We start from the raw sequence: 26,376 nt of genomic DNA, 5'->3' as shown, positions 1-26,376 counted from the left end.
GATTACACTGAAAATCACAAATGGCAAATGACTCTTTCAAACTACTTTCTCCACTTTGAACATTCAAGCCTGACCAAAGCCTTCAAAATAGGAACCAGAGAAGCTCCCTATCTTGCACTTGATAGTGTGCACGCAGTGGCTTTCTCCTAATTCCCTTTCGCATTAGAAACCTTTAAACTAAGGATCCCCGCTGTTCACAATAACAACACTCATCAAAGAAAGTTTTACTGAACTCCCAAACTCTCATTTCCTAAACGAGAGTTAAAATGCCTCCTAACTCTTCACCATACTTCATCTTTGTTTTCTTCAGTCCAAACCTCCAGGCCCTGAACAATTAGGCCCTTGTTTATGTCTGCAAATTGCTGTGCCGTGCCTATCAGTGTATAGTCCCTGGCAGCTGGATGCACCGGTGGAACGACCATATTGATTGGGATGTCTGTTCTTTTAACAAGGTCTGTCTGGTTGCTCTATCTAGGGGTACAGCAGTGTTCATACGTGTTCCCCAAACACCGCTCCACCTCAGTTCAGGTAATGGAAGCACACTTCAAAACTGCTTACACAAAACACTTTTTGGTGGGGCAATTTGTAAAGGGAATACCCAGTACACGCTCGATTGTTCCATATTATCTAATTTTCTTATTATTTTCTCTTGGTTTCTGTCATTTGTGAAATTTTTTGTTTAGCCTTTTAACCACAAGGCCAACCCTCATTTTACTTTCTCTTCTCCTCCCCCTCTTCTCATTATTACTATGATAACTCTAACTTTCTTCACCAGCTGTCCCTGAAGAGGCCAGTAGCAGTCAGTGTCATTATTTTCCATAGTCCAGCTTCATGCTGACTGCATGAGTTTGCTTCTCTCTCTGTTTCACAGCCTTGACTGCCCATTTGTTTTCACTCTAATGAAGTAGTGGAAACGTAGCTGGGGAAGAAAGAAGGGGAAGAACTAGTGAAAAAGGAGAAGGGGGACTAGATGGGGTTAAAAGAGAGGAGGAAAGAGACAAAGCACATGAGAAGTTTAGGGAGTTGACAGAGGAAGAAAGAAAATGAGAAAAAAAAGGGTACATTTGAGCAAGCTGTGAAAATGTTTCTAAAGAAAATATTCCACCAAGTCTGAATAAGATCAAAAATCCCCAAAAGTGAGATATACAGAAAGAAAGAAGACACAAAATTTAACTCGCAGGCCAGGAGGGCCCATTACAGAAAAAAGCAACTTAACAGAGATATGAATACAGTGTTGAGATAAGAGCACACTGAACATTACTAGGCCCTGTACAGATCAGTAAAAATCTGTTCTTTCTTTTTCCCATGTGATTGGAAACTTCCTTGTGGTTGTCCAAAAAAAAAGAAAAAAGTTAGCACTCACCTTCCACTTTAATTGGCCAATCACATACCAGCAGGTCAACCTAGTTCAAAACTAGCACCAGAATAGGAAAGAAAGGTGATTTGAGTGACTTTGAATAAGTCGTGGCTTTTGGAGCCAGATGGGTTGGCCTGAGAATTTTGGAAACTGCTGATCTACAGGGATTTTCCCACACAACCATCTCCAAAGTTTACAGAGAATGGTCTGAAAGAGAAAAACTATCCAGCGAGTGGCTGCTCTCTGGGCGAAAATATTTTATTGATGCCAGAGGTCAGAACAAAAACACAACAGGAACTCAAATAACAACTTGCTACAACCAAGGTGTGCAAAAGAGCATCTCTAAACACACAACGTGTGGAAACTTGACGCAGCTGGGCTACAGCAGCAGAAGACCACACGGTTGTCACTCCTGTCAGCTAAGGACAGGAAACTGAGGCTAGAGTATACACGGGCTTACCAATTGAAAAACAGTTGCCAGATCTGATTTCTGCTGTAACATTCGGATGGTAGGTTGGCAATTTACAACAATATTAAAACAATGATTAATCCTGCCTCGTATCAAAAGTTTGGCAGGTGGTGATGGTGTAATGATGTGATGGATTTGCACACTTTGGGTTCCTTAGCCACAGATGAGAATCGTTTAACCGCCACAGCCTACCAGAGTATTGATGCAGATCATATCCATCCCTTTATGACCATATCATACCCATTCTCTGATTCTGGCTGCTTCCAGGAGGATAATGTGACATGTCACAAAGCTGAAATAATCTCAAACTGGTTTCTTTGAAAGGGACACTTCAATCATGGAAGGGCAACTGACAAATCTGCATCAACTGTGTGATCCTGTCATATCAATATAGACCAAAATCTCTAAGGATACTTTCCACCAACTTGTTGAATCCATGAAAAATAAAGGCAGTTTCGATGGCAAAAAAGGCACCAACCTGATACTAGCAATTTGTACTTAATGAAGCATGAGTGTAGTTATGTGGATTTGTGTTAGTTTAGCATATTATTGTGTGCTTGTGTCTCTGCCTAGGGCGGGAGAATGCTTTTGTCATATTCCTATAATTTTAGTTAAAAAAAGACCTCTGAAGATAGTGTTCTAGTTACAATCATCGCGTGGATTAAAACATAATGTTGCTTTGTGTTTTTGGAATGCAGAAAGATGATTCCTTCCCACACAGAAGATCTAACACTTAACAGTAGACTTACTGAGGAGCTGCTCTTTTCTGAGACACACAGATTGACACATGCAACAAAAAGGATTCATTTTTCAGAAGATTAAGGCACTTTTTCCCTGAGTCTGATTACTTTGAAAGACTGGCACAGTCATAGCAGAAAGAGGGGGAAAAAAATGAATTGATTTGATTATTTTGAGGCAAGTCTGGATCAATCGCATTCTTTCCCCTCGTCAGAACGGGGTCATTTTGCCCTGAGGGCAGAGGGGTGTAATCATTTGAGGCAGGCGAAGCACGCCATTTTCCCGAGCCTAGGGGTTCTGATTTCAATGCTCCATTATGAGCTGTGTTAACAGCAAATAACATGAATTCCTCTCAGAGAACACACACTGTTACACGCAGACACGTTGCATTCGAGGGTGTATAAACACACTGTGACACAAAGGAAATCCTTCAGACAGAGCCCTTCTGAAGAAGGACAGAAGGGGTAAAAAGTCAGTGGGACAAAATGTATATGGTTTAGCCACTGAAGGTAGAAACTAGATAAGAAATCAAATAGATTTTACTCACATCTGTGCCTGTGCTAAGTCTGTGTTTGAACAGATTTAAAAAAACAAAAAAAACCAAAGAAGAAAAAATCCCTCGTATCACCCTAAATAGCAGTAGACACACAATTCAAGCTCCCCTGCTTTAAAATGTATACAGTACAGAAGCACGGTTGTATAAACTGTGACGAAGGAAATCGATCCTTCACACTGCTCCACATGAGGAGAGCCAGCTGGATCCTGTTAACAGTTCTTAAATGAATTCTACACTTTCTAAATCCGGTGACATTCAGGGAGGCTGTTACATTAAAATTCCCAGCGTTTTGACAATTCCAAACAAATTTACACAGGCTGGGTTGTGCTGCTCAGGCACTGAGCTGACTGGTTGGTCCGCACCATGTGTCAAGGTTAACACAAGATTGTGTTTGTGTAAGACTGACAGGACCCACTCTGAAACCTAACTCCATTAGTTAGTGTGAAAGATTGTGGGGGCAGAAGTCTGAAATTATGCTTATTTTGAATAGTTAAATGTAAATTATACAACCTGCCTAAATGTAATATTGACAAGTGTAGAAAAGCCCTGACGGGCAAGAAGAGGACACATCTAACGTATTCAATTTTTCCAGCAAATGACAGATATTTGCACTAAATTTCCACAAAACACACACGCTGAACAAAAACCAAACACAGTCCTTGTAAGGGAAACATTAACTTGAATATTTGCAATATGTCCACAACACTGTAAATACAGCACGAGACAAGAAGCAACTAATAACATTAGCAGACCGCTCTGTGTAAGCATATATAACAATTTATTTTTTGGACTGAAAACATTCCTGGTTGGTATGTACAGAAAAATAATTTTGGGCTAGGGAGTATCAAAAAGGCTTGTGTAGCAGTCGGCTAATTTGTTAATGCTGGGGTTGTTTCTTATGTTTGTACATTTATCAGGCCTCAGTCACACAGGCCTAGAAACAGTTCAGTTAACCCTGGAAACCACTGTTTCAAGGGAATAATGTGTAATTCCCCACCAAGTGGGTGGATTATTGCTGGAGGTTGCTGGTCGCTGCACCAAAACACCCCTTGCAGTTGCTAACAGTTTGTTGCGGTCACCCATAGTTTGCATAGAATATGATTAGTTTCTTCAAATGTTTGCCAAGGACTCGCTGAACAACTGTGAAACTTGAAAAATGGTGACACAGATTGGAAACAGAGACCGCTTGTCTTCAAAGCCAGGGTTGTGTCTCACCCCTGCAGCTAACATGTTTCAAAGGCGCAACTTTTACCTTGAAGGCGAGTGCTTTCTGTTTCCAGTTTGCAATGGACTTTTTGCATTTCTCTATCATGTATCAAACAGTTGGCGATGTAAAACAAGTTGTCATTTACATGCAAACTGGCCAATTAAAACAATCACAAGGAGGTTTTCAGTGCACCGTCACATAACTCTTCGTGACCAATTACCTGTAGCAACTGCTAGCAACCACTTGCCAACCGGTTGGGGAATACATATATGTATTCCCCAACCGGTTGGCAAGTGGTATACAAAAAGCAACACCAATGAAAAATATATGATGTCTACTCTTACCACAGGGTAACGTCAAACAATTAGAGAAACAAAACAGAGCGCCAATGGGGAGCAAAAAACCAGAGAGTTGTGACAGTTATCAAGCAGTGAGCGTAGACAGGGATTTTTATATTAGATGACTCTCTGACCGTCATTGTAAGGGAACTTTTTTTAACAAAAGAGAAAACAGTGGTTTGACAACACGGTTGTACCTTCGACATTTACTTGAAGAACAATTAGTGATGTAATGTTGAAAAACCTTGAACAACCTATGAGCACAGAAACATGTTTTTCACAGAAGCACTGCTGACCTTGTACGTTGGTCATTCACGCTGTCAACAATATGCTTAAAAAAGTGGAGAAAACATAGCTATGCCTTACAACTTCTATTAAACAATGAAGATTTAAATAAAATGAGGCATGAGGAAAAAAATTCAAATGGATTTGTTAATATAAAGAAGAGATGCTGTGGCTGGGAGAAATTCCAACTTAAGTAATTTGCACAAGACTTTCATTATGTTCAAACCTTGTGGGATTGAGAGTTATCCCCCAGCTTCTATGTTTTGCCAGAAGTGCATTAAGGGCAAAGATTAGATTAGTTTGCCCCGAGATTGAATTGGACATGCCTTAGGATTTTACTGCTATGATACACAAATAAAGCGTGATACAACATTGCTAGGGGCTTAAATGTCAAATGCATGCCAGAAAAAATTATGAGCATAATGAAAGCACTGCCTACAGTAACACAAATTTGCAAAGTACCTCAAAACATTGATTTGATTTATTTAGGAGGCGCAGTTTCAACAAACATTACAAAAACTACAATTTCATGCCAAGCAGAGGTCAAAGAATTTAGAATTGGTGCATGAAATGTTGATAACTTAGATTGTAAGACAAAATGTGTATCTTATTTGAAATTATATACATATATATATATATATACACATATATATATATATATATACATATATATATACACATATATATATATATATATATATATATATATATATATATATATATATATATATATATATATATATATATATATATATAAATAACAACGAGAACTGAAGCACTATCACAGCCAAACGTTTGAGGCTCCAGTTATGTGGGGACAAACCCAATCGAAGTGACCTTGATAAAAATTACTAATCAGGATTTGAGAGACATTTTAATAACAGTAAATACCCAAATGTAAAATAAATTAACATAAAACAGAAGCAACAATACTAATATCAAAGCAGAATGGGCAGATGATTTGAGAAAATGAAGGGAAGAAGGAGATAAAAGCAAGTGCTGGGGGGGGGCAGAGTCACACGACAACACCTTGTCACAAAGGAATTGTGGTTGTCTTAAAGTCACACGACAACAAGGTGTGTGACTTTGAGACAACCACAATTCCTTTGTTCTGCTGCTTTTATTTCTTTTATTATCTTTATAGCTCTCATTTTCACTCCAACCTCAGTAACATCACTTTCCCCTCTCTCTGAGCAAATTTTGTATTACCCCCATTCCTCTTTCTCTCCCTCTACTCCTGACCAAGTCCTAACCCTTTCTTGCTACCATAAATAGCGAGACAGCAACATCAAACAAAGTAGTTTGCCTTGGATGGAGGCTTGTGTAACAAAGCCAGTTTAACATAACCAGCATATCCTTTCGTTATCTGGGTTAACTTACCTTAACATCTGTAACCTGGATAAGCAGTGGCACATAGCTGAGTATCAATTTTATAAGTATTCGATCAGTGAGACTAAAGAACTACTAATTTAATAAAGTCTAGCCTATTTTAAGGCAAGGAGAAAAGCCAGTAAAAATGTTGACCGTGGAAGTTGACAGATTTATCAAATTTTACAACTCTACCATTACGACATGGGATAATATGATGGATTATAATCAAATATTTCATTAAGTTCATGTTTCAAAAAGAGATTTGGTTTTTATTATTTCAGCTGCCGGTCTGGTGTTGTTTAACAGCCGAAAATAAAAACTGAAATCAAATTTAGGTTTGGACTAGAAGCAAATTTCTCATATATGCTCTGTTTTATGACCATATACTAATGTATACGCATTAACATTTTACACTCTCCTACTATTTTTGCTCAGAGTACTGGAGGATCTTTCAAGAACGGTGACATTTTCTGGAGAATTGATTGGTCAGTAGGCAGTGATTTCACACCTGCTGATCTCTAATCTGGAACCTCATCTGCTCCTGAGTAGGTTAGGCTTGCAAGACAAGTTAGCAAGGCGATACATCCCGGTAAGAAGGGAACCACCTTTTTTAAAAACAGGGTTAACCTTGAAATTACCTGGATAAGAGTTAATCCTGCTTTGTAGTACAGGCCCCTGGTCCTCTGCCCTTACAAATCTGACCAGCCTTAACAACGCGTACTCCAGGCGTATTTCACTAATCAAAAGTTTCGGATATGAAAAAAGGAAGCCGGAGGATGTGTGGGAGGAGTAAGAATGCAGTAAATTTGTTGTGTGATTAAGAGCTGGCGAGGTACTTGACCTTGGAAACTGTCAAACTCTTCTCTCTGTTCGATTCACACTCCATTACAACTCTAATAGCATCAATTACTGCTTTATTTAGCTGTGTCATCCCCACATTCCCCCTCCAGAGCGGAGGGAAAGTAATTATTTATCTTTTCAACCTTCTGGCTAAACCGTGAGTATAAATATCACATCTGAAAAGAGAACTGGGTAGATAAATAAGGAAAAGCAGCTGGAATTGTTCACTGGATAGGAAAGACATGAATGCATATGGTAGAGAAAAACTAAGAAAAAATGTTATTCCAGTAAAGATGTGGGTCATTCCAGAGCACAATTTTTTATTAGCACGGATGTAGCTATTGATTGTTGGGTCACTGAGTCAGTGAGGCAGTAGTGAACCGGATGAAAATGGAATTTAAGTGATCACTTGCTATGTAATGCAGTTAGTCTTTATTACTTATAGATAAATATGATAGATGCACCTTCATGCCTGCAATAATGTGAACTGAGTATACTGCTTCATCACTGAGACCCTACATACAGGGTCACTGTCAGATGCTCATATATTGTCATTTTATTACAGTCTAAATAGATAAATATGATACACTGGTGTTCTTGTCGCACTTAATGAGCTCAGTGTGTTCATTTTTATCATAGAAATCCATAGGGTCAAGCTTGAGGCCATGACACACAGATATCACTGATTTTATAATGACAAAATAAAAATGATGAGTTTCCAGCCCACTGAGCAGCCATGACTATAAATCTCTCCTCCCTCGTTTTTCTCCCTGCCAACTTGCACTTTTCAAAAGCACAGCAGGGACTTTTAAATGTGCTCCACTTAAAACCAAAATGAATACTGTAAAATGTGAAATGAAAGCTCATTAAACACACAATTATATTTACTATACTGAAGCCTGTCAGGATTGGGATGGTGTCCTGTGTTGTGCACTCTGCTACAGAACAAGACACCAGGTTCTCCAGTATCAGTACAGACTACAGTTTCTAGGTTAAGCCAGCTTTTCACTTTCCCTTCCTTGCCTGCCCTCATCCCACTCATGTCATCCGCGCTAAGTGGATGCATCTGTGTTACAGGAGCTCCACAAAACCAATTGGCGACGTGGGTGGAGTTGTTACCATGGCAGTAAAACTACATGTACTTTCATCCGGTTATGGGTTGGATAAGTAAGAGGCCAGATGTAAGTGTAAGGGTGACTTTGAAAAGACTGTCCCTCCTCTCACCCAGAGGCATCTCAGAGCAGGTTTGAGACAGGTCATCATGTCATTTTACTTCTGTTATCACCCAACCGTGTGACGCATGTATCACACAGACAAACTGGGCACGGGCTGCAGTTAGATACTCGACGTCCCACATTCAGACGCTTTTAAATTGGCCCTAACATGGAGCTTTTGCGTATTCATATCTATGTGTCTGACTACATCTCTGTGGTTGTTTATGCGCATTCATATTCGACAACCTTAAGATGGCAAAATACTTCATATACCACAAGTTTAACAAACCCCTAAAATATTGGTGTATAATGATCACTGATCAGGACTGCTTTACGGTAATATTTGGATTCAAACTGTTTTTGATCCCAGAATTGAAATTATTACAACTCTATTATGTATTTATAACATGCAATATTGACAGTAAATAGTTATTTCTGGAAGACATTGTTGTTTTTAAGAAAGTAATGGTGCAACTAATGATATCAAACTGAGCTAAAAACTGAACATGTTCATTTTAAGTTCCAGTTTTGTGTTTGTGAGAGCAAGGGCCTGAACTATAAAGCAAGATCAGCGTAGTCAGCGAGTTGGTTGCCAGATGCCTCCTGACCAGCCTTTAGGCTTGTGCGTACGGGCTCTAAGAAAGACAACGATATGAGTAATGTTCGTTACCTTGTCGCATCTCATGAGGCCCAAGTAGCGAAGGGACTTGCTGCTCTGAGCAATCTGTGTGGCACCCTGGTCCGTGATGTCTTTACACCAGCCGGCATCAACAGTCTCAATGGTGCTGCTGTACTGCCCTATAGCTATCAGAGCTGTTGACAGAGAAGGGGAGCAGAGAAGGGGAGGTGGGGAAGGAGGAGGGAGAGAAACAAGAAAACGTGTTAGTCTGACAACCTTTCTCATGCAAATGTGACAGCAGCGTCTTCCCACAGAGACAGAATTTGAAATGAAACCAGGGCACGTCATATGGCCAGCTGTGACACATAATTCTAGTGTTTACACAACACCTTGACAATATACACGCATGCCCACAAATCCTCACATACACCCATGCTTGGTCAGACTTCGGCAGGATTCATCCATTACAGCACCGGCATGACTCACGGCACAGAAAGGGAACGACACCGTGCCAGAGTAAAGTGTGACTCCATGCCAGTGTACGATTTAATTTTGCTTGTGTGCATGTTTACTGCTGCCAGGGCAGAAACAAAATGCCAAGGTAAAGAGTAACCACCAAAAACAAATATCTCACAGTTTCTCTGGGCTTTGTTATACCACAGAGCATTTGTGCATACACCGCTTGCTGCATATACGTAAATACACATTCACACACTCGTAGCGTATCTCACAAGTGTTGTTCTTTTGATATTGTCTTCCTATGTTGACAAATTGCAATGCACAGCTGTCAAACACGATGACATTACATTCGCTGTAATCTACGTGTAGCTCCAATAAAGGCATACTTTGCTGCATTAACACACAAACACAGACAGACACAACAATCTTCCTCATCAATCTTTGACCCGTCAATTGTTGGGTAGATGGAGGAGACCTGTGCTCCACGAGTCGATTGATAGTGCTCCTCGGTGATCGATTGGCAGGCCTGGGCTTTGTTCTCCACTCTCACAACCATCACTAATGAGAGTGGGAAGGTGGGAGGAGGAGTGAGGGATGAGAGAAAGATGAAAGGAAGAGGGTAAAGACAAAGAGAGCCTTTGACAGCACCTTCAGATAGTTACTTAGCCCTGATGTTGTTTTCTCATTTGCAGAAATCCATTTTACGTCAAACTTTTTTATAAACAAGCTTCCTTGAACAAGGAAAAATTAACCCGTATGAACTTTCACTTTGAATCGGTTCCTCCCGACTTTTTCACTTCTATGACCAGAGTTAAAAACAAAAGAAAACATACACGAAGCACTTGCGCGTGCATGTATTTCACTGTGTGTTTGTGGTACAGAAGCTTTTTTTCCACTGGAGACAGGAAATGAATAATCTTATGCTTTTTTCTCCACACTTTTAAACCTCTTTTCTCCTGTTACAGCCAGTGTATTGCACAGGCTTCTCTGCACGTAAGCACATGCTCCCAGGGACGAACTTGTGTACAGCATGTAACATATGTAATATATAGCTTTGGGTGCTTAAAGTACACCACATGTGGTTCCTGTTTGGGCTCTAGCATGCTCTTGGATGCCATGCATAATAGCAAATTATGGCTAAACAGGCAGTAACCCCGCTTTGAAGCTACAGTATGTTTCATATAAAACGCACCGTGGGGAAGAAGAGTCAGTAGACCAGATGGGTGAAAAGAACATGAAGCTAGCATGTCATTTATTGACTAACGGCACCCTGGTAAAGTATGCTAAAAATGAAGACGCTGGTGTTTTCGTGAGTTCGCCTGAGCGTGTGAAAGATCGGAAAGACGTCGAGTGAAGGAATGGCTTCCCATCCAGTGCCCCTTGTCCTGTTCGATTACAGAATCCTAAATTTGATTACCTGGGCTTGGATCTTTCATCTTATGTTGAGACACACATATCGGTGCTGTTTAAACTCCCTTGCAGAGTCCGAGGAGATTTCTGAGGAAAAGGCAGATTAAATAAAAGAGGAGAGCTCCAAAGCTCAACAAATCAAAGAGAACTTTGCCAACACACATTTCTGCTTCTTCCCCTTCAACTTTAATTCTCGCAACTTAAAAAGGTGGAAAGATAGAAGCAGACAGATGCTTACCACTGTGAATATATAAGTTGTGCGAGTGACTACAATGTCTGCAGAACTGGACACACACAGAAATATTAAGTCAGATACCAGTACTGATATTTGGAGGTTTAAAATCCAATATATCAGTCAATGTTTTTTTTTTCCAGACACACAAACTTAAACAGATTTCTCAAGGATTTGCTGTGAGTAGTTATTTATGAATCCTTACTACATTATTACAACTATTCAGTTTTAAAATAATCTTGCTTTAGTCAGCTGATCCGACTTTGCCCGGATCAGCTGATTGTTGAGTGTGTCGATGCAGAGTGCCTTCTAGTAAACAAACTATGCAACATCAACATTCATAAGAAAGTTGAAGGGTGTTTCTCTCAACTCTTCTTCACTTCAGTTTTCATTTATTGGACATTATAAATGGTGATACCGATATCCTGGGAAATAGTTAATACCGTCCGATATATCAGTCGTCTCTAATTGTCAGTGCATTACACAAATAATGTGTTGCAGTCACGTAGCGGCACACCACCTGCTTAAACTGAATTAAAATGTTTTTTAACAGGCTCCAGACTTTTTAAAGAAAACATATAGCAGTCAGAAATAGCTGCGGGGAGAAACAGAAGAGCAAATGGGACTAAACATCATTTTGTTAAGCTGTGAAGTTGGTAAACTGGAGAGTCAGATAATGCCTTTGTCAGAACGAGCCAAGTGTTAGGCTATTTAGACTTGTTTAGTACTCTATCAACAAGTTCATCTGGTTGCCATTGCAGTCTAATATGGATGTGTGTGCCGTGCTTCTCTTCCTCTTCCTTTGACTCTCTATCAGAAGACTATAAATTTCAGCTACTCCCGATGGCAAATGGAAACGTGACCACTTTTGAAATGACTAAAAGCTTTGAGCGAAACCTTTTAACTACAAATGAAGAGGTTTGTTCACATTGTCAGAGATAAAGAGTCTAAATAGAGCTTGGAGAATTTGTTTTGTAAGACAGTAGCCAAGTAACACAAAAAGATGTGTTTTTATGTGTGACAGACTAGAAATGTAATTGTGTTTATGTCAAATATCTAACATAAAATCCTGAAGATTTAAGCACACAATAGTAGAACTTTTCAGACAGATGCAGAAAATCAATCTATACACTGCTGATAAAACACTTAACATGTAAAAAGCTTCACTTCTCAAACGGCTGACTGCTACATCAGTGTGTATTAGTTATGCATTAGCCACTCATCTATTACAAAATTTTTTTTGCTTGTTTTTAGCAAATTGCCAATCTAAACATCATTTGATTGCAACAGATTTGAATGTGTGGAGAGTTTTGAATGATCCAATCTTTTATATAATAGTGGGACTTTAAAAGTAATCAGCACATTGAACTGGCAAAGTTAAACACTTGAAGCTTTTATACTGAAAATTGTAAGACAAATATGCAAAACGCTGTTGTGTTCCTATTTCTACCAACATACACTGTGCAGCATCATTTAACCGAAATTATACACTCGCTCAAAATAAGTTTTATTCACTTTTTAGGCTCGTTTCTGCTAACTGGTAATTCGATGAATTGACATGTATCAAAAAAAATGCATACAGTTTTCTAAAACTTTTGACTGGCAGGGTATAAGAGACCATAGGAGCAGGAAATTGTCTTTCCTGACTGATAATGATTTTCTGTCTAAGAAATAGATGAAGCGATATGCAAGAGAAGTTAAGGTGAAAAAGAGGTTGAGGAGTCAGAGGAGAAAAGAGGGGAAAATCCCATTCTGGCAGTGTGAGCTGTGACTGAGTGGTGACTACACAGTCACAGACAGTAATGAGGACACACTCTGCTGCCCTGCCTGAAAATGGCTTTAGGATGTTGCTCCGTGTGTGCATGCGTAGAGGGATACTGACCTTAAATTCTGGATGTCATTCATTTTGAGCATAGCACATTTAACCAGTCTCCATCGACACAGAAGAAGCAAGTGGACGTCACATTTACAACCAAATGCTTCTGTTTATTTAAGTTCTCCTGGGATTTGAAACAACGTATCTTCTTGTCAATCAATCACCAAATCAATCATTAGGTCAATACAAGGAGTGTCATGCACCATTTAGTGAATTCAGGAATAGCATTTCTGTGTCGAAACCGCAGCCTTAACTCACTTGCTAAGACCTTTACAAACATTACAACTTTAGCCACAGGCTCAACTCACAGCCTTCAAGAAACCGCTGTGACAAATGTCGACCAAAGGTGAGCAACGCGTAAAGCCGTAAATCTCTGGTGTACCATTAACTCCTACTTTATCTCCAGAAAGAGATTCATAACCTATTACTTTCTTACACAAGCTGTTATCAAATACCATGAAGAGCGGATTTATCTAAGAGTGGTTCTATACTAAGGTGAGCACACTCCTAACAGCAAGGTCAAGAACTGGTCAATCCTGTGATGGCCGCAATGTGAGAGGAAACCTTCCTTAATCGGCTTATTCTCCTATCTCTGTAGGCCTACCTGACCTCAGAGTTTCAGGGGTTAAGCATCTTTTACAGGCTTATTAGATATTCACTTATTACATTTTCCTAAATGATGGTGTGCCATTACTGCTATCTTATTGCTTTAAAGCCATCCCCCATGACTGCCTCCAGTAACCTTATACACCATATTTTTGCCTCTGATGAAGACAGTACGCCTATGAAAGATGTGATGGTAGGTAATGACTTACTGTGGAAGCAGTGTGTGCATGTGAGATCTGTGCGTGTGTATAACTATGGCAGTAGGAACAACAGAAAAAGGCTTATTATGGCTGATGTATTCCAGAGAGCAGAACTGTCATGTCTAATGTTGAAGACATTCACTTGGGCCTTTGTGTGTGTTTAAAAACTTAACCTCAGCTTTGCCCTCTGCACCGTGCTGCTCAGTGCCCCAAACCAAAAGAAAACCCCTTTTCACTTCTCATCCGTTTATACTGTCCAAGTTGTACAAGATGTAATATTTTTTTAAATGCTATATCAATACTGACATGCACTTTCAAGAACGAGGTCAAGTTAGTCTCAGCTATTTTGTACTGTCTGACAATTCACAAAAGAAAGGTTAAATAATGGCCAATAGTGGTGCTCAGAAATCAAATACAGACTTGTCATAACTTGGGTTGGGCAATTCTGGTGAGACAATATAATGCAATGTAATGCATGTGTCTGAAATTGTATTAAACTTCTTTTTATATAGCATGAGCTTTGAATGAATTAGGACTTGTTAGAGCTACATACATAGATATGTAATTTTAGCATTAATATGAAATATATAGAGATGTATTAGCTGAGATTTCATGGCTGACTCTGACTCTGAAGTGTGACATGCACTGATTTTTGACGATTCTTAACCATAACACGACAACAGCATTTATCTGACAAAAGATATCTGCCAATTTACCTTTCAGGAACTAGCACTTACCATATACAGAGATCAGCTTTTAACAATGCAAAATTGTACTTTCATAATAAAAGAAATAAACTGTACAAACTTGCCCAGATTTTCTCTCACTTAAGCAACTGAAAATAAAATACTTTTCAACTAGAAAATACTAATAATTACCTGAAACCCCCCCTGCTGTACACCCAATTTAACTTATACATTTTACCTTAATAAATAAAAGCAGGTGCAACAAATTTATATAACTAAAAATGTCAACTACTTATAATTCCATCTTTTTGTACTTGTCTCCATAATTTGTCTTGTAACTGATTTGATCCTTTGCTCATACCAAGGGTGCTGTCAGGTGGCTAGCTCTGAGCTGTGGCTAGCTTTGTTAGCTTTTCCAAATTAGACATGTTGAGCTGGGTAATAGTGATTTAAGTTTCTCATTAGGTTTGTTGTTATGAATATTTTCCTGATGGTTCCTTTACAGTTCACTTGGTCAAACTTTGTGTCTTCCTCCTCGCTCACAATAAATAACTTGTTAAAGGCCACATGCTAATGACATGTTAGCATGTTAACATAAATACAGACTGTGACTTGATTTTAATATAAATGATGTTTCTACATTGATTTTAGTCCATAAAAGGTGCATTCATTATAGTAAAAGATTCCTACAATGTCACATGAACCTATTCATACATATTTAATTTGCACAGAAGAACATAAAGGAGTGTTTTTTTCTGTTAGTGTGTAAGTATACAGCTACATGTGTTTTTCAACAAATGTGTAATATGAAAACAATTTACTGACAGCAAAAATGTGAATGGGCTTTCCCAGGAGTGTGTTTACAGACACGTAAACATGCACAAGCACATAAAAAAAGTAAGGAAGCCTCCATAGCAAGATGCGGACATCACTTAAGTCCTTTGAAGCCTGTCTGTCCTGACTAAACACCAGCCTCGCTGTCTGACTGATTAGCACAGCATGCTCATCTTCAAAGTACCCAGGTCAAACTAACTGGGGTCACAGTGAGTGCCGAGACTAATTCAGTAAACAACATACCAAGGGAAGCATTTAAGAAACGCACGCATCGAAGGTGGGAAACAAGAGAGAGGCTGTCGCGCTGACCTGCGGTGAGCTGAGAATTAACAATTTTAAAACTTGTGAGAACCAGAGGGAACTGGAGAAGGCTTGTTGACAATCTCTTGATTAGACCGGAAAATGCCTGCTGGGCTGTAGTCTCAAACATGAACTTGATGTGACAAAAAGCGAGCCATAACTTCCAAGTTAGATATAAATATGTAGAAAAAAAAAAGAGTGAGAAAAGGGAAGAGAAGAATGAATAAATGAGCAATGCAGAGGTTCTGTGAGGTGATGCTTTTTGCCCTGACATTTTGGACAAATGCAATCAAAGGCCAGGGGAACTGAAATCAGCCAGGCTTGGTAGAGAGACACAAGGGAGAGGAGGAACAGATTGAGTGTGACACAAGGAGGGAGAACACTTTGTGGTGGGACATGCTCGAGCTGGGAAATTAATTAGCCAGAGGGCAGGGAGAAGGTAGTGTGCGGAGGGCACGTGCATTTTTGCAATCAGCCTCTGATCTGATGCAAACCAGCTGCCACATGCAATTGTGCGGCAGTGTGCACTTATATGATTTTATGTGCTTTTTAGGGATGTGTGCCTTTCTCACAAAGAGGGACTTCTCAGACCCCGAGATGTTTAAGTGGCGAGGTAGAGCCAGTACCAAAAAAAAAAGAAAACGAAAAAGTGACTTTGATATTTAGTCTGATCTCGCATGTGAAAATGATGCACACGTACACACATACAGAGACTGTTTTAGTAGCTGATTTGCGATAACCTTGCGGCGAGGATGTGAAGTTTGAGGATTGGAAAGGTGAGTGAGTGACAGAAAGAGGGTGAGAGATAGAGAGGAAGAGTGATGAGCAAGGACAGATAGACAGAGTGAAGGGGTGATAAGGAGAGATGGCGCTATCACAGAGGTGACCTACAACAGGCCTTCCTTCACCAAATCTCTCTCTCTCTATTAGACATACACACACACACACACTCGTGCAAAAATGAAGCACTTAAGAGGCTGGCATAATTTTTCAAGACCTGAGTCAGCTGATCATATTACCAGTCTAAATCAGGAACTTGGTGGGCTCCTGCTCTGGATCCAAACAGACTTAATTGTTTTATTAACAATTTAAATACCCTTGACATTTACTAACACAAGTCAGTACCTGTGAAGTAGCGTTTCCTCCTCTCTCACTGTCAGTGCATGTAGATAGGTGCTAGCAAGGCCATTAACCCATAGATATTTAAGTGAAGAGCCTCAGGTGCTAAAACATCCCACTCTGGAGGCTGCAGCCAGATGTAAATGTGTAAACAGTGCATTCCTAAAAAGATAACAAAAAGAAAGATAGCAAAACTGTGAAAGCTATTCGTATGTGAGGAATGTGGTATTTTTGTAGCTCCGCATAGTTTTGTAGCCTTGTATTTTGTCGTGAAGTTTCAGGTATGTTCAAATGTATCTTTTTATGCTCAGCTATTCACTGTCCTTTTTGTCTTCAGATGAAACAATTCCCCAATCAACAAAGGAAGGATAATACTTTTTTTAGTTTTTGTTTTCAATGTTTCAAGGTTTTACTTCCATCACTTCTTGTGATGCATTCAAACTAAAGATGAAATGAAGTTTGAAAGGATCATAAAATACACACAAAGCCAGGCTAACAATAATGCATATTTATACCAGGCGGGGAGCAATGTGGACCAACTTTGGTTTTAAATAGGGACAGGAAAAAGCAAAATTGTAGGACTTCGTTGTAAATTGTGAAAATATATTGTTTTGTGTTGTTCCTAGATATTGGTTGAATTCCTTCTCGCATCATTCACTGCTGGGGATGTCCCTAACATGAATGAGTTAAAAACTTGTGTTTGATGTGAATGCCACAACTTAGTGGCAGACGATGCAAAGGTACAGAGTGGGGTTGCCGACTGCAGAGGCCAGTTCTCTGCTGATTCAGTAACTGCGGAGCTCCAAACCTCCTTTGGCATTAACATTAGATCAGAAACTGTGCGCCAGGAGCTTCAGCGGAATGGGTTTCCTGCATCGGTGGCCCAGAATCTTTTACTATTGTGATTTGTGTCACAGTATTTGAATGCACTGATATAATTCTGAGAAGATTATTAGGAATGTGTGATCAAAAAGACCTCCCTGCTCATAAAATTGCACAATTATTGCCGTGAATGTGATTTCACTGTGGTATCAAACAAAATCTTGATTTTAATATACTTAACCAGAACACATACAGAGTAATTCCAGTAAAAGAACCCATTAAATGCTAATGATAATCATTATCATCAGCGATCTCTCTACATCGACGGGTGGGAGGCCTTATTGAGAAAGGCAAATTCTGGAGCTCGGAGTGTTTTTTGTTGGGGATTCTTTGCTGTCGCCTGTATCTGGAAACCTTTTGGAGTTTTAGTGCTTCTTTAACAGCTTCTTCCTTCACTTCTAAACCGAACAATGTCTTCTCAGTCACACTTATGTGGTCACCTGCGTCTGACTTCTTTTAACATGGAGAGACGGGTGTACAGTCAGCTGTCACAAGTTCCTTGATAGAGATGGACCTGCGATCGATCACACGGTCTCCATGACAGTTGGGGGTTCTCCCCTCCTGCTGCCTCATTGAACCAACCCCCCCGTTGGCTGGACATCATCCTCTGGCTGCCCTGTAAGTGAGTTCTTTCTTGATCATGCTTTGTCTGGTACATGCCTCCCAGCGTTACCACAACTTGTAGGATTTCTGCCCCCACTGGAGTGTGTAAATGCTGAAATTAATACACTCACAGGTTTTGTTTGCATAGTTATTTGCATAAACCGTGTGGAGGTTTTATATGTTTACATCTTTCTTCTCCAAAGACAAAATCAAGAAAGAGACTACAGCCTCACAAAACACACAACCCGAGGTTCCCACAGCCATAAGCAGTAAAAGCAGGATATTAAGCCCTATTTCAAACCTACAGCACCTCTGCTCCAATGCACCTCTCCTATGAGGATATTAATCCTCCCCACCTTTTCTCTCTCTCTCATTACTCTTGCTTTCTCTCCCTCGCTCTCCCTCTCTCTCATTCCTTATTTTGGATTGTATACAACAGGGAAACTGCTATCCAATTCTGACATCACAGATGGAGGGGCATAAAGCTTAACAACTTCTTTTCAAAATGAAAATCCGAGCAAGAGGAGGAAAGGAAATGAAGATGGGGAAAGAGGAAAAAGACAGGTGGCCTCATATTCGCTGAACTGTGTGTTGCATGCATCTAACTGGAATTAACGTAGCATAGCAATAGTTATGGGTTTGGTTATGGATTATGGCTAATCCTTTAACATAGGGAGCAGGTCTTAAAGGTAATTACACGCTACTATTGGATCCAGAGCCCAGAAATGGGCCCCTTTTGCATCATTCCTATTAGGATCCGGAAGAAAACTAGCTGTTGATGCATACTGCTTAGAAAGAGTACAGGTTATCATACCGTAGTATTCTCTGCCAATCCTAATGCGATCTGAACTTGTCTGGAAGGTGAGAGAGAAGAGAGCTTTTAAGGAGATCTCATCTGTTCTTTCACTGTAGTGTGGCTTGAGATACAACAAACAAGCATTGAAAGCTAAATCATTATGACTGCAAAATAATTTATCATAGAAAAATAAACAAAATAGCGAGCTGTTCACCCACATGGGGTGAAAATGCGATTAGCAGCATCACTCGGTGCAGTGAATATTATCCAACACAAAGACGATGACAAGCACACTTAATGGTTTTTATTTTAGTCCTCTACCGTGCCACACCTAACCCTTTTTATTACCCGTACCGCCTCTGAAATACCCCTATGACCCTGTCTAATACACACAGCGTTCCAAGTGCCACTAAGTCTGTGTCTATGCCTTATCTCAAGTCTTTAACAGTCCACTCAGTCCACTTTAACCCAGCGGGAAACATTAACCAGACATACACTTCCTCTTTCCATACCCCTGACAAAACCTTCCAAATTGTTATGATCACTAGACAGTGTGTGTCTGTCTGTGGTTTTCATTTGTGTATGAATTGGGGCCTACTTAGCCCCTGAGACAGCCCTAAAACAAATGCCAAAATACCAATTTCTTGTACAACAATTTGTTTACTTGACCGTTAATAGCAGGCAGACCCACCCAAAGAAAAGGCTCGAGTCTTCACTTGATCCTAAAACCGATAAGAAAAACGACCCACAATGTTGCGTTGACTTTTAGACAGCAGTGCGATTGAATCCAACTTTTTTTAAAATGGATATGCCACGTCTCCTTGAATTTCAGCAACATGACTTCTAGTTTTTTGTAAGTACGTGAACCTAAAACAAAGGCCTTATGTGTAACATATTGTGTGAAGCAAGTATTTCTTTTTGTTTGTTTGTTTATTAAGGAGGTTTTAATGAAAGTACCAAAAGAAACTGCGTGTAAACAAGCCACCAAGGACATCCTCAATGTTGTGATGTCACAATGATCACTGTCCTCCTTTAATATGTTGTTTCAATAGACTAAGTAAGTAAGTAACACTGAAAATTTTAATATGCCGGAACTATTTTATAGAAAAGTGATTTTGAACCTAAAACTATCACAACATTGAAATGAAGCAGGAGTTTAAACGTGTTGCACTTTTATTGCTTCAAAAGATAACAAGAAGCAGTTATCAATGAAAAGTTGCATTTGCATTTAAAAAGAAACAAGTGTTACTTTCTTATCTCTCTATGTTGTGAGTTCAGTCTCTTTTATAGAAACTCCTAATGACTCATGAGTCTATAATAACACTTAGTCAGGTCTCACCAAAAGCTCGACAGTAAAGTTTAAAGCCGCTGCGATGTTTTCTGATCAATACCTGGCCATAACTCAAATCACACGTCAAGTGCCATTACTGTATACACTGCACACACTCCGCCAAAGTACACCAGTGCGCGCGCGCGCACACACACACACACACACACACACACACACACACACACACACACACACACACACACACACACACACACACACACACACGTGTACATTTTCATGAGCTTAGACAGTGTTTTTGATCAATACCTGGCTATAGATCAAACATCTTTTTCAGTTTATGGCTAACCTTTCCCAAGGCTCATTTCAAATGCACACAGAATAACTCATGTCTTACTCGAGAATGCTGCTTTGACGGTGTCTATGAAATTGATAAGTGCTCTTAAATGTAAAATGACAGTTTAAGAACCTTGTTTTCAAACTGCGGCACAGTCGGAATGTCCCATAAAAAACAAAGCACTTTTATTCAAGAGGTAACTTCATAGTCAGCGTAAGAGCCAGAAATACACAATAGACCAAATTTTGTGCAGCTAAAGAGCCATGTGAGAGTTTGTCTTTGAAGGATAATTTGCTCAAATCTAACAAGGAGAACTATAAGAGGTGTGCTGGGAAATCACTTTCCCTCATATTATATGTAGAACAAAGGAAATAGATATGTTTGTGTCATCATAAATGTTTCATCTACCTGAATATTACTGATCTGCCCGAATGTTACAGGAACGTGCTGACAACTGCAATGGGATTGTAGTTTAGCTTAAATCTAATCAACCGAGAATCTTATTGAGGAAAACTTTTTAAATTAAATCACCGTGCAATGAAAAATACCCTTTTGTTCTTCATTATCGAAAATTCTCCCAAAGCAAACAAACAGGCACCTACTATGTGTTTCTGCTCATGTGCTTTTTATTACTTTTTCTAACAAGTGGGGCTGTAGTAGACGATGAGGCTGCTTCTGCCTAAAGATCAGATAGCAGTTTCGAAAGAGTCATTTCCTTTGATCCTTTTGTCCATCCTGCACTGACCTCTCCCGTCATTTATTCGATTCGCTTGGCTCATCATCTCCATTCATTCACGTCTCTCAATCCTTGCTCTCAATCCTTCCTTTCTTTCCCCTCTAATGTTTTCTTTACCCTCACCTCTCTGATTTCCTCCCTCTGTCTCTCCCCCTCCTCCTGATCCTCTCTCTAAAGGATGTTCCTGTGTTCAGGGTCGCTCTACCTCCTTAGTAGCCGTGTTGACCTTTAGCTTCTTTACGACTAGGGTCAACGCCTGTCGCCATGGTGTTTAACATCCCCGTGGGAGGCCATCTGCGTGCATGGGTACAGTGTGCAATTCAAACATACAAATTATTTATAATGTCAGAGTCATGTGAAGTTGAACCTTTACGTTGCCTTTCATCTTCCGCAAGGGTCACGAGCAAAGACAAACAGCAGCGTGTGACAAAGCCTCCCCGCTGTTTGCATCGTTTTCCTTCCTCCCTCCCTCAAAGTTTTTGTCTTTCCTCATCTCCCACCTCCTTCCTTGCTGTATAAACATATTTGATTGCTAACTTCTATGTGACTTTCAACTGAAAGCTATTGAGTTACACGACCACAACAGAAACACGTCCCACAATGAGAATTGTGACCATCATGACGATGGTCGTAACCTGTGACTGTGAACCGATGAAACGAGGAACTCAGTGGAAGCGAAACACCAACAAGACATTTTCGGGTATTCACGTTTTTGTCTTTAACAGTCTCAATTTCATCAAGTGAACATGTGGTAGTATGTATGTCACGAAATGTGGGCTTGCATTGTATGTGACAGCAATAGTAGTTACTCGGTTTTAAACAGTGCAGCTGGCTGCAGCAGTTGCTTAACACCCCAATTTTTAAAAATAGAACTAAAAAATAGAACTAAACATTTTTTAAATCTCCTTTTATTTTTCTACATAAGTACGTGATTTTGTAGCAATGTGTGTCTGCACACTACTTTGTTTTTTCTCTGTGTGTGGACCTGGCTCTCAGAGTGTATGCATGCGTTTCCACAGGGAGAGGGTGAGCTTAGGGAGGCCAAACACTCAATGGGCAAATGATACAAGTCCTGCACTCCCCCTCCATAAATTACCAGCTCATTACAGTAATGCAGCCCATTTAGCATAGAAAGAGGGGGAGGGTGGGTGGGGGGAAGAGATAGATATAAGGATTGCAGAAAAAAGTGGTGGGTAGCAAGATGCATAAGGGGTGGAACCATTGAAGCATAAATGTCAAGGGGGAGGACAGGGAAGGGGATGGGGGTGGGGGGTGCACAACAGGAAATTAAGGAAGGAAAAAATCAGAGGAGGAGAGGGTGAGGGAGAAAAACAGGAGCAGAGGAGGAAGAGTTTGCTGGGATGTGTTTAAGGAGCTTTTCAATCTCAACAGAAGTGCTTTTCATTAGGTTAAAACCTATCATCTATGCTACTGCAGGGAAAAAACAATGGGGAAATAGTAATATAGATAGTGGCTACAGTAGGAGACACTGATATAGACCCAGGCAGAGCGAGCGAGTTGAGCAGAGAGAGAGAGAGGAGAACTAGAGAGAGAGAAAGCAAGAATGGGATGAGATGTAACAGTTGTAATTGAATAGTGAACTAGAGAGGGTCTGAGTGCAAGCACTGATTAATACAATTCAAATTGATTGTCTCCTAGTAGCTGTGAGAACATCTCATTCTGACTTTCATATTTGAATGTTCAGCATGTTCTCTGTGTGAGCGTGCGCATGTTCGTGTGGCTGCAGTGTGTAGCTACCCCTGTGAACAGACCTGTGCCTAGGGGTAAGGAGACAGAGAGTGCCCTCTAGTGCTTACTGTTTCTTTTACCCCGGCTTAATACAACGATCGTTAGTGTTCCTGTTTATGCTCCTTTTCCATCTTTACCACTGTCCTTTATACGACTCCCTGAGGTCATCTGTACACAGCGGCCCTCTGTTAGTTACAATCTAATATTAAGAAATGGCTTGTTCTATACTTTTTACTAGTTTATCACAAAAATCTTCTCCAGATGTCAAAACAATCCCTGTTCAATAGCAAGAGCAGCAGTTAATTTCAGGGTTCATTGATATTACAAGAAACACAAAAAAACATAAAGAGTGGTTAATAATTTCATCATATCAAGCATTCAGATAACTTTTTCCGAGCCTTATCTCTTTATTTCTTTACATTAATTACAAAACCGGCTGCAGATGACCCACTACACAATCATATAGATGAGAGGGAAGATGGCAGAGTTCCATTTGCACCTTAGGAGGGAGAAGGATTTATCGTTGGGGTGTGAAACAATCATTCAATTTAGCGAGTAAGGCCCTGCGTTTAATTAGCAATAGCTTGTGTCTCACAGCCTCTGAGCCAGAAAATCCAGTCAGCAGTGTACATGCAGGAAGCTCATACTTTTCTTCTAAGATCTCAACAATTAACTGCTCTTCTAGTGCTTTCCAACTGTGGGCAGCCGTTTAGACATCTGTCTGCATTGGATTCTTCAGAAAGGGTAACAACTCTGCTTCGTAGGTAATGTCCTCAAAATTCCACTAGAAAGAAGGAAGCTTAGTAGAAAAGGAGGAAGGAGTGGAGAAAGTGTATTTAAGAGAAGCAATCTGAAGTTTCCTCTGTACCTCTGGCTGGCATGATCAGTCTCTTATCTGTTTTTCCCACAATATGATATCAATTATATAACACAAACCTCTGGGTACACTGCATTAATACAAGTAGAAACTATTATTTTAAACTGCATTGTTTACTTTGGTGTCATATTGGAAATATAAACCGCGCTGATCGTGGTGAGCGACCTGGAAGCTGTCTGATAAAACAGCTACTCGCCTCAAGGTGAGTTACGGCCAGATCGGTGCACTCTATCTTTGGGCATTTGATTTCAGTGGTACAGCCTGCAGAGGTCCTGGCATGATCATGAGCCTTACCTGATTTATTTTTAAAGTAAAGATTTAAAAATATATCAAGGCCAAAAAGGAATAAACAAAACAAGGTGTGTTTTGACTTCAAATCTTGGGTAGATGTCCAAGTTTTAAAGTGTACAGCTGCATTATAAAGAGAGACTGATCTACTAACTTGAACTCTGACATCTGTACTATTCATCCCCCTTTTTTTGATCCTCTTTATGTAAATATTTTCTTATATATGTTAGTAAATGTCAAACTAACTCAGAGCACTTGGACACGTTTTGGTTTATTTTCCTTTTTGTGCACACATGCAAACATGCCTCTCATTATTATGTTGTAAGAAAAGATGCATTTTTCCTATTCACAATGCAACAAAGAAACTGGGGAGTGGGAAATGGGCAATTACTGTATTTTTCATTTCAGACTAAAGGTACGGACAAAACAGTCTGCTGTGTTGGACAACTGCACTCTGTTTTTCCAACAGGCCTGCTCATTTTCAAAATACAGTATGCACTTAATGTCCTTCTGCTCTTTTAGAATCTTAAAGTCGTTTCAGTGACATCACAATTATGCTCAACAATTATCCTAACAGTTACCATGGTAAATGACCTAGAGTTTAACTTATTTTCTGTCTGCATCAGAAAACCAAGCACTTCCCTCGTCTCACTTTTAAGAAACTCACTTTTTTACCAAATCAACACTAGTACAAACACAGTGTGTGTGTATGCATGTGTGTTTGCCAGAAATAAAGTGGGAAAAAGTAAAAGCAAGCTACTCTTAAATTGCAAATCATCAACAAAGCGAACATTTTAAAAATACAAAAGTATTTTAAGTACAACAAAAAAAAGCAGCCCTATAACCTTTTTGTTTTTTTAATTCATATCAGCCTTTGTCTACAGCCTACTCTGCAATACAAAAAGCAAAACGTCTACCAAATATATCCATGGAAACTGATGATCTAAACTCCAAACATTTGGTAAAAAAACAAAAACCGTCAAGAATAAAATATTAGATTTATTGAAAACGTCTTACTGTGTTTAAGCCCCTAAACCCACAGAACCCCTATCCTCTAATTAAGGCATCTTGACTCTTGATTGTCCTCCAGCTCAAGAAAAAATAAAGCTTTGCTAATGTAGTCAGTAATGCTGGATGGACTGCTTTTCAATGGAACATAATGGGCAATTATCCTGCATGTGCGCTAATGGCCACATTAACTGGCTGCAGAATGGGGGCGGATTATTTAGTAAACCAATGTTTTCAACCCATCTAGAGTTGCGCCGCACATACGTAGGCCGTCTGGAGAATTGGAACGCTGCAGCCTTCTCAGGTAAGGTTGAATCATTCATCAAACCAGAGCGACAGCCATTTAAAAGACCAACATCTGCTTGCATTTTGCAGCATCGTGTCGCAGAGCGTCTACTTGCAGGGAAGAAGGCAGGTTTTGCACTTCTGCAACATGCTGAAATCTTCTGCAAAATCTACAGCCAGCTTTTATGCACTTTCGTAAAGTATTCGACATAATGTTACTTTTAATATATTTACAATCATGATAACAAGTAGTTATGGAAATAATTAAGTAAGGTTATGAAGTGAGGACAGGTTTTTTAGGGCAGACTTAACTAAGCTCAAATCTTTGTAAAAAAGATTGTACATGCATGTACAGAGTTAGTTTTAGTCATAGCAAATGGTAAATAGAACGGCTCTCTAGGCACTTCCTCTTTTCCTCTTCATTTTCTCAGGTTGAGGCAGAGGGACTGCCTTTCTCCAGCCTGCCTCTGAAGTAGAGTTCCTAAGTTTATAAGACTGTATCATCTTAATTTTACAATTTTAAGTGCCTGGGATAACTCTGGTTGAAAACTGTCACTGCATGAATAAAAATGAACTGAACACATCTTTTTTACCTTAGTGCTTTAAAAAAACCCTACTGCACATGGTCACTCCACATTAGCAGTGAAGCTGCTGCGCAAGGTTTTCACCTGCCATGTAGAGCTGCTTAGATTTCAGCGTCTTGCCTAAAGATACGTTGATATGATCCTAGGAGACGCGCAGGACTGAACACCCAACCTTGACATTAGCGGACAACCAGTTCTACCACCCTAGCAATAACATCCCAACATAA

General features: G+C 39.8%; 2 protein-coding genes across 3 annotated transcripts in view; one reads left to right on the top strand and one right to left on the bottom strand.

The window, feature by feature from the left end:
- Positions 1-26,376, top strand: part of smyd1b (SET and MYND domain containing 1b) — a 432,389-nt gene that overhangs the window by 130,970 nt on the left and 275,043 nt on the right. The window lies entirely within an intron of this gene.
- Positions 1-26,376, bottom strand: part of fbxl17 (F-box and leucine-rich repeat protein 17) — a 226,453-nt gene that overhangs the window by 15,986 nt on the left and 184,091 nt on the right. Inside the window, exon 10 of the mRNA XM_082553439.1 lies at positions 9,046-9,188. Coding sequence (XP_082409565.1) covers positions 9,046-9,188 — 143 coding nt within the window. The remainder of the gene's footprint in view (positions 1-9,045; positions 9,189-26,376) is intronic.

This window comes from Aulonocara stuartgranti (assembly GCF_965226115.1).
Source record: "Aulonocara stuartgranti genome assembly, chromosome: 12".
Classification (NCBI taxonomy): Eukaryota; Metazoa; Chordata; class Actinopteri; order Cichliformes; family Cichlidae; genus Aulonocara; species Aulonocara stuartgranti.
This window is presented reverse-complemented; position numbering and strand designations above follow the sequence as displayed.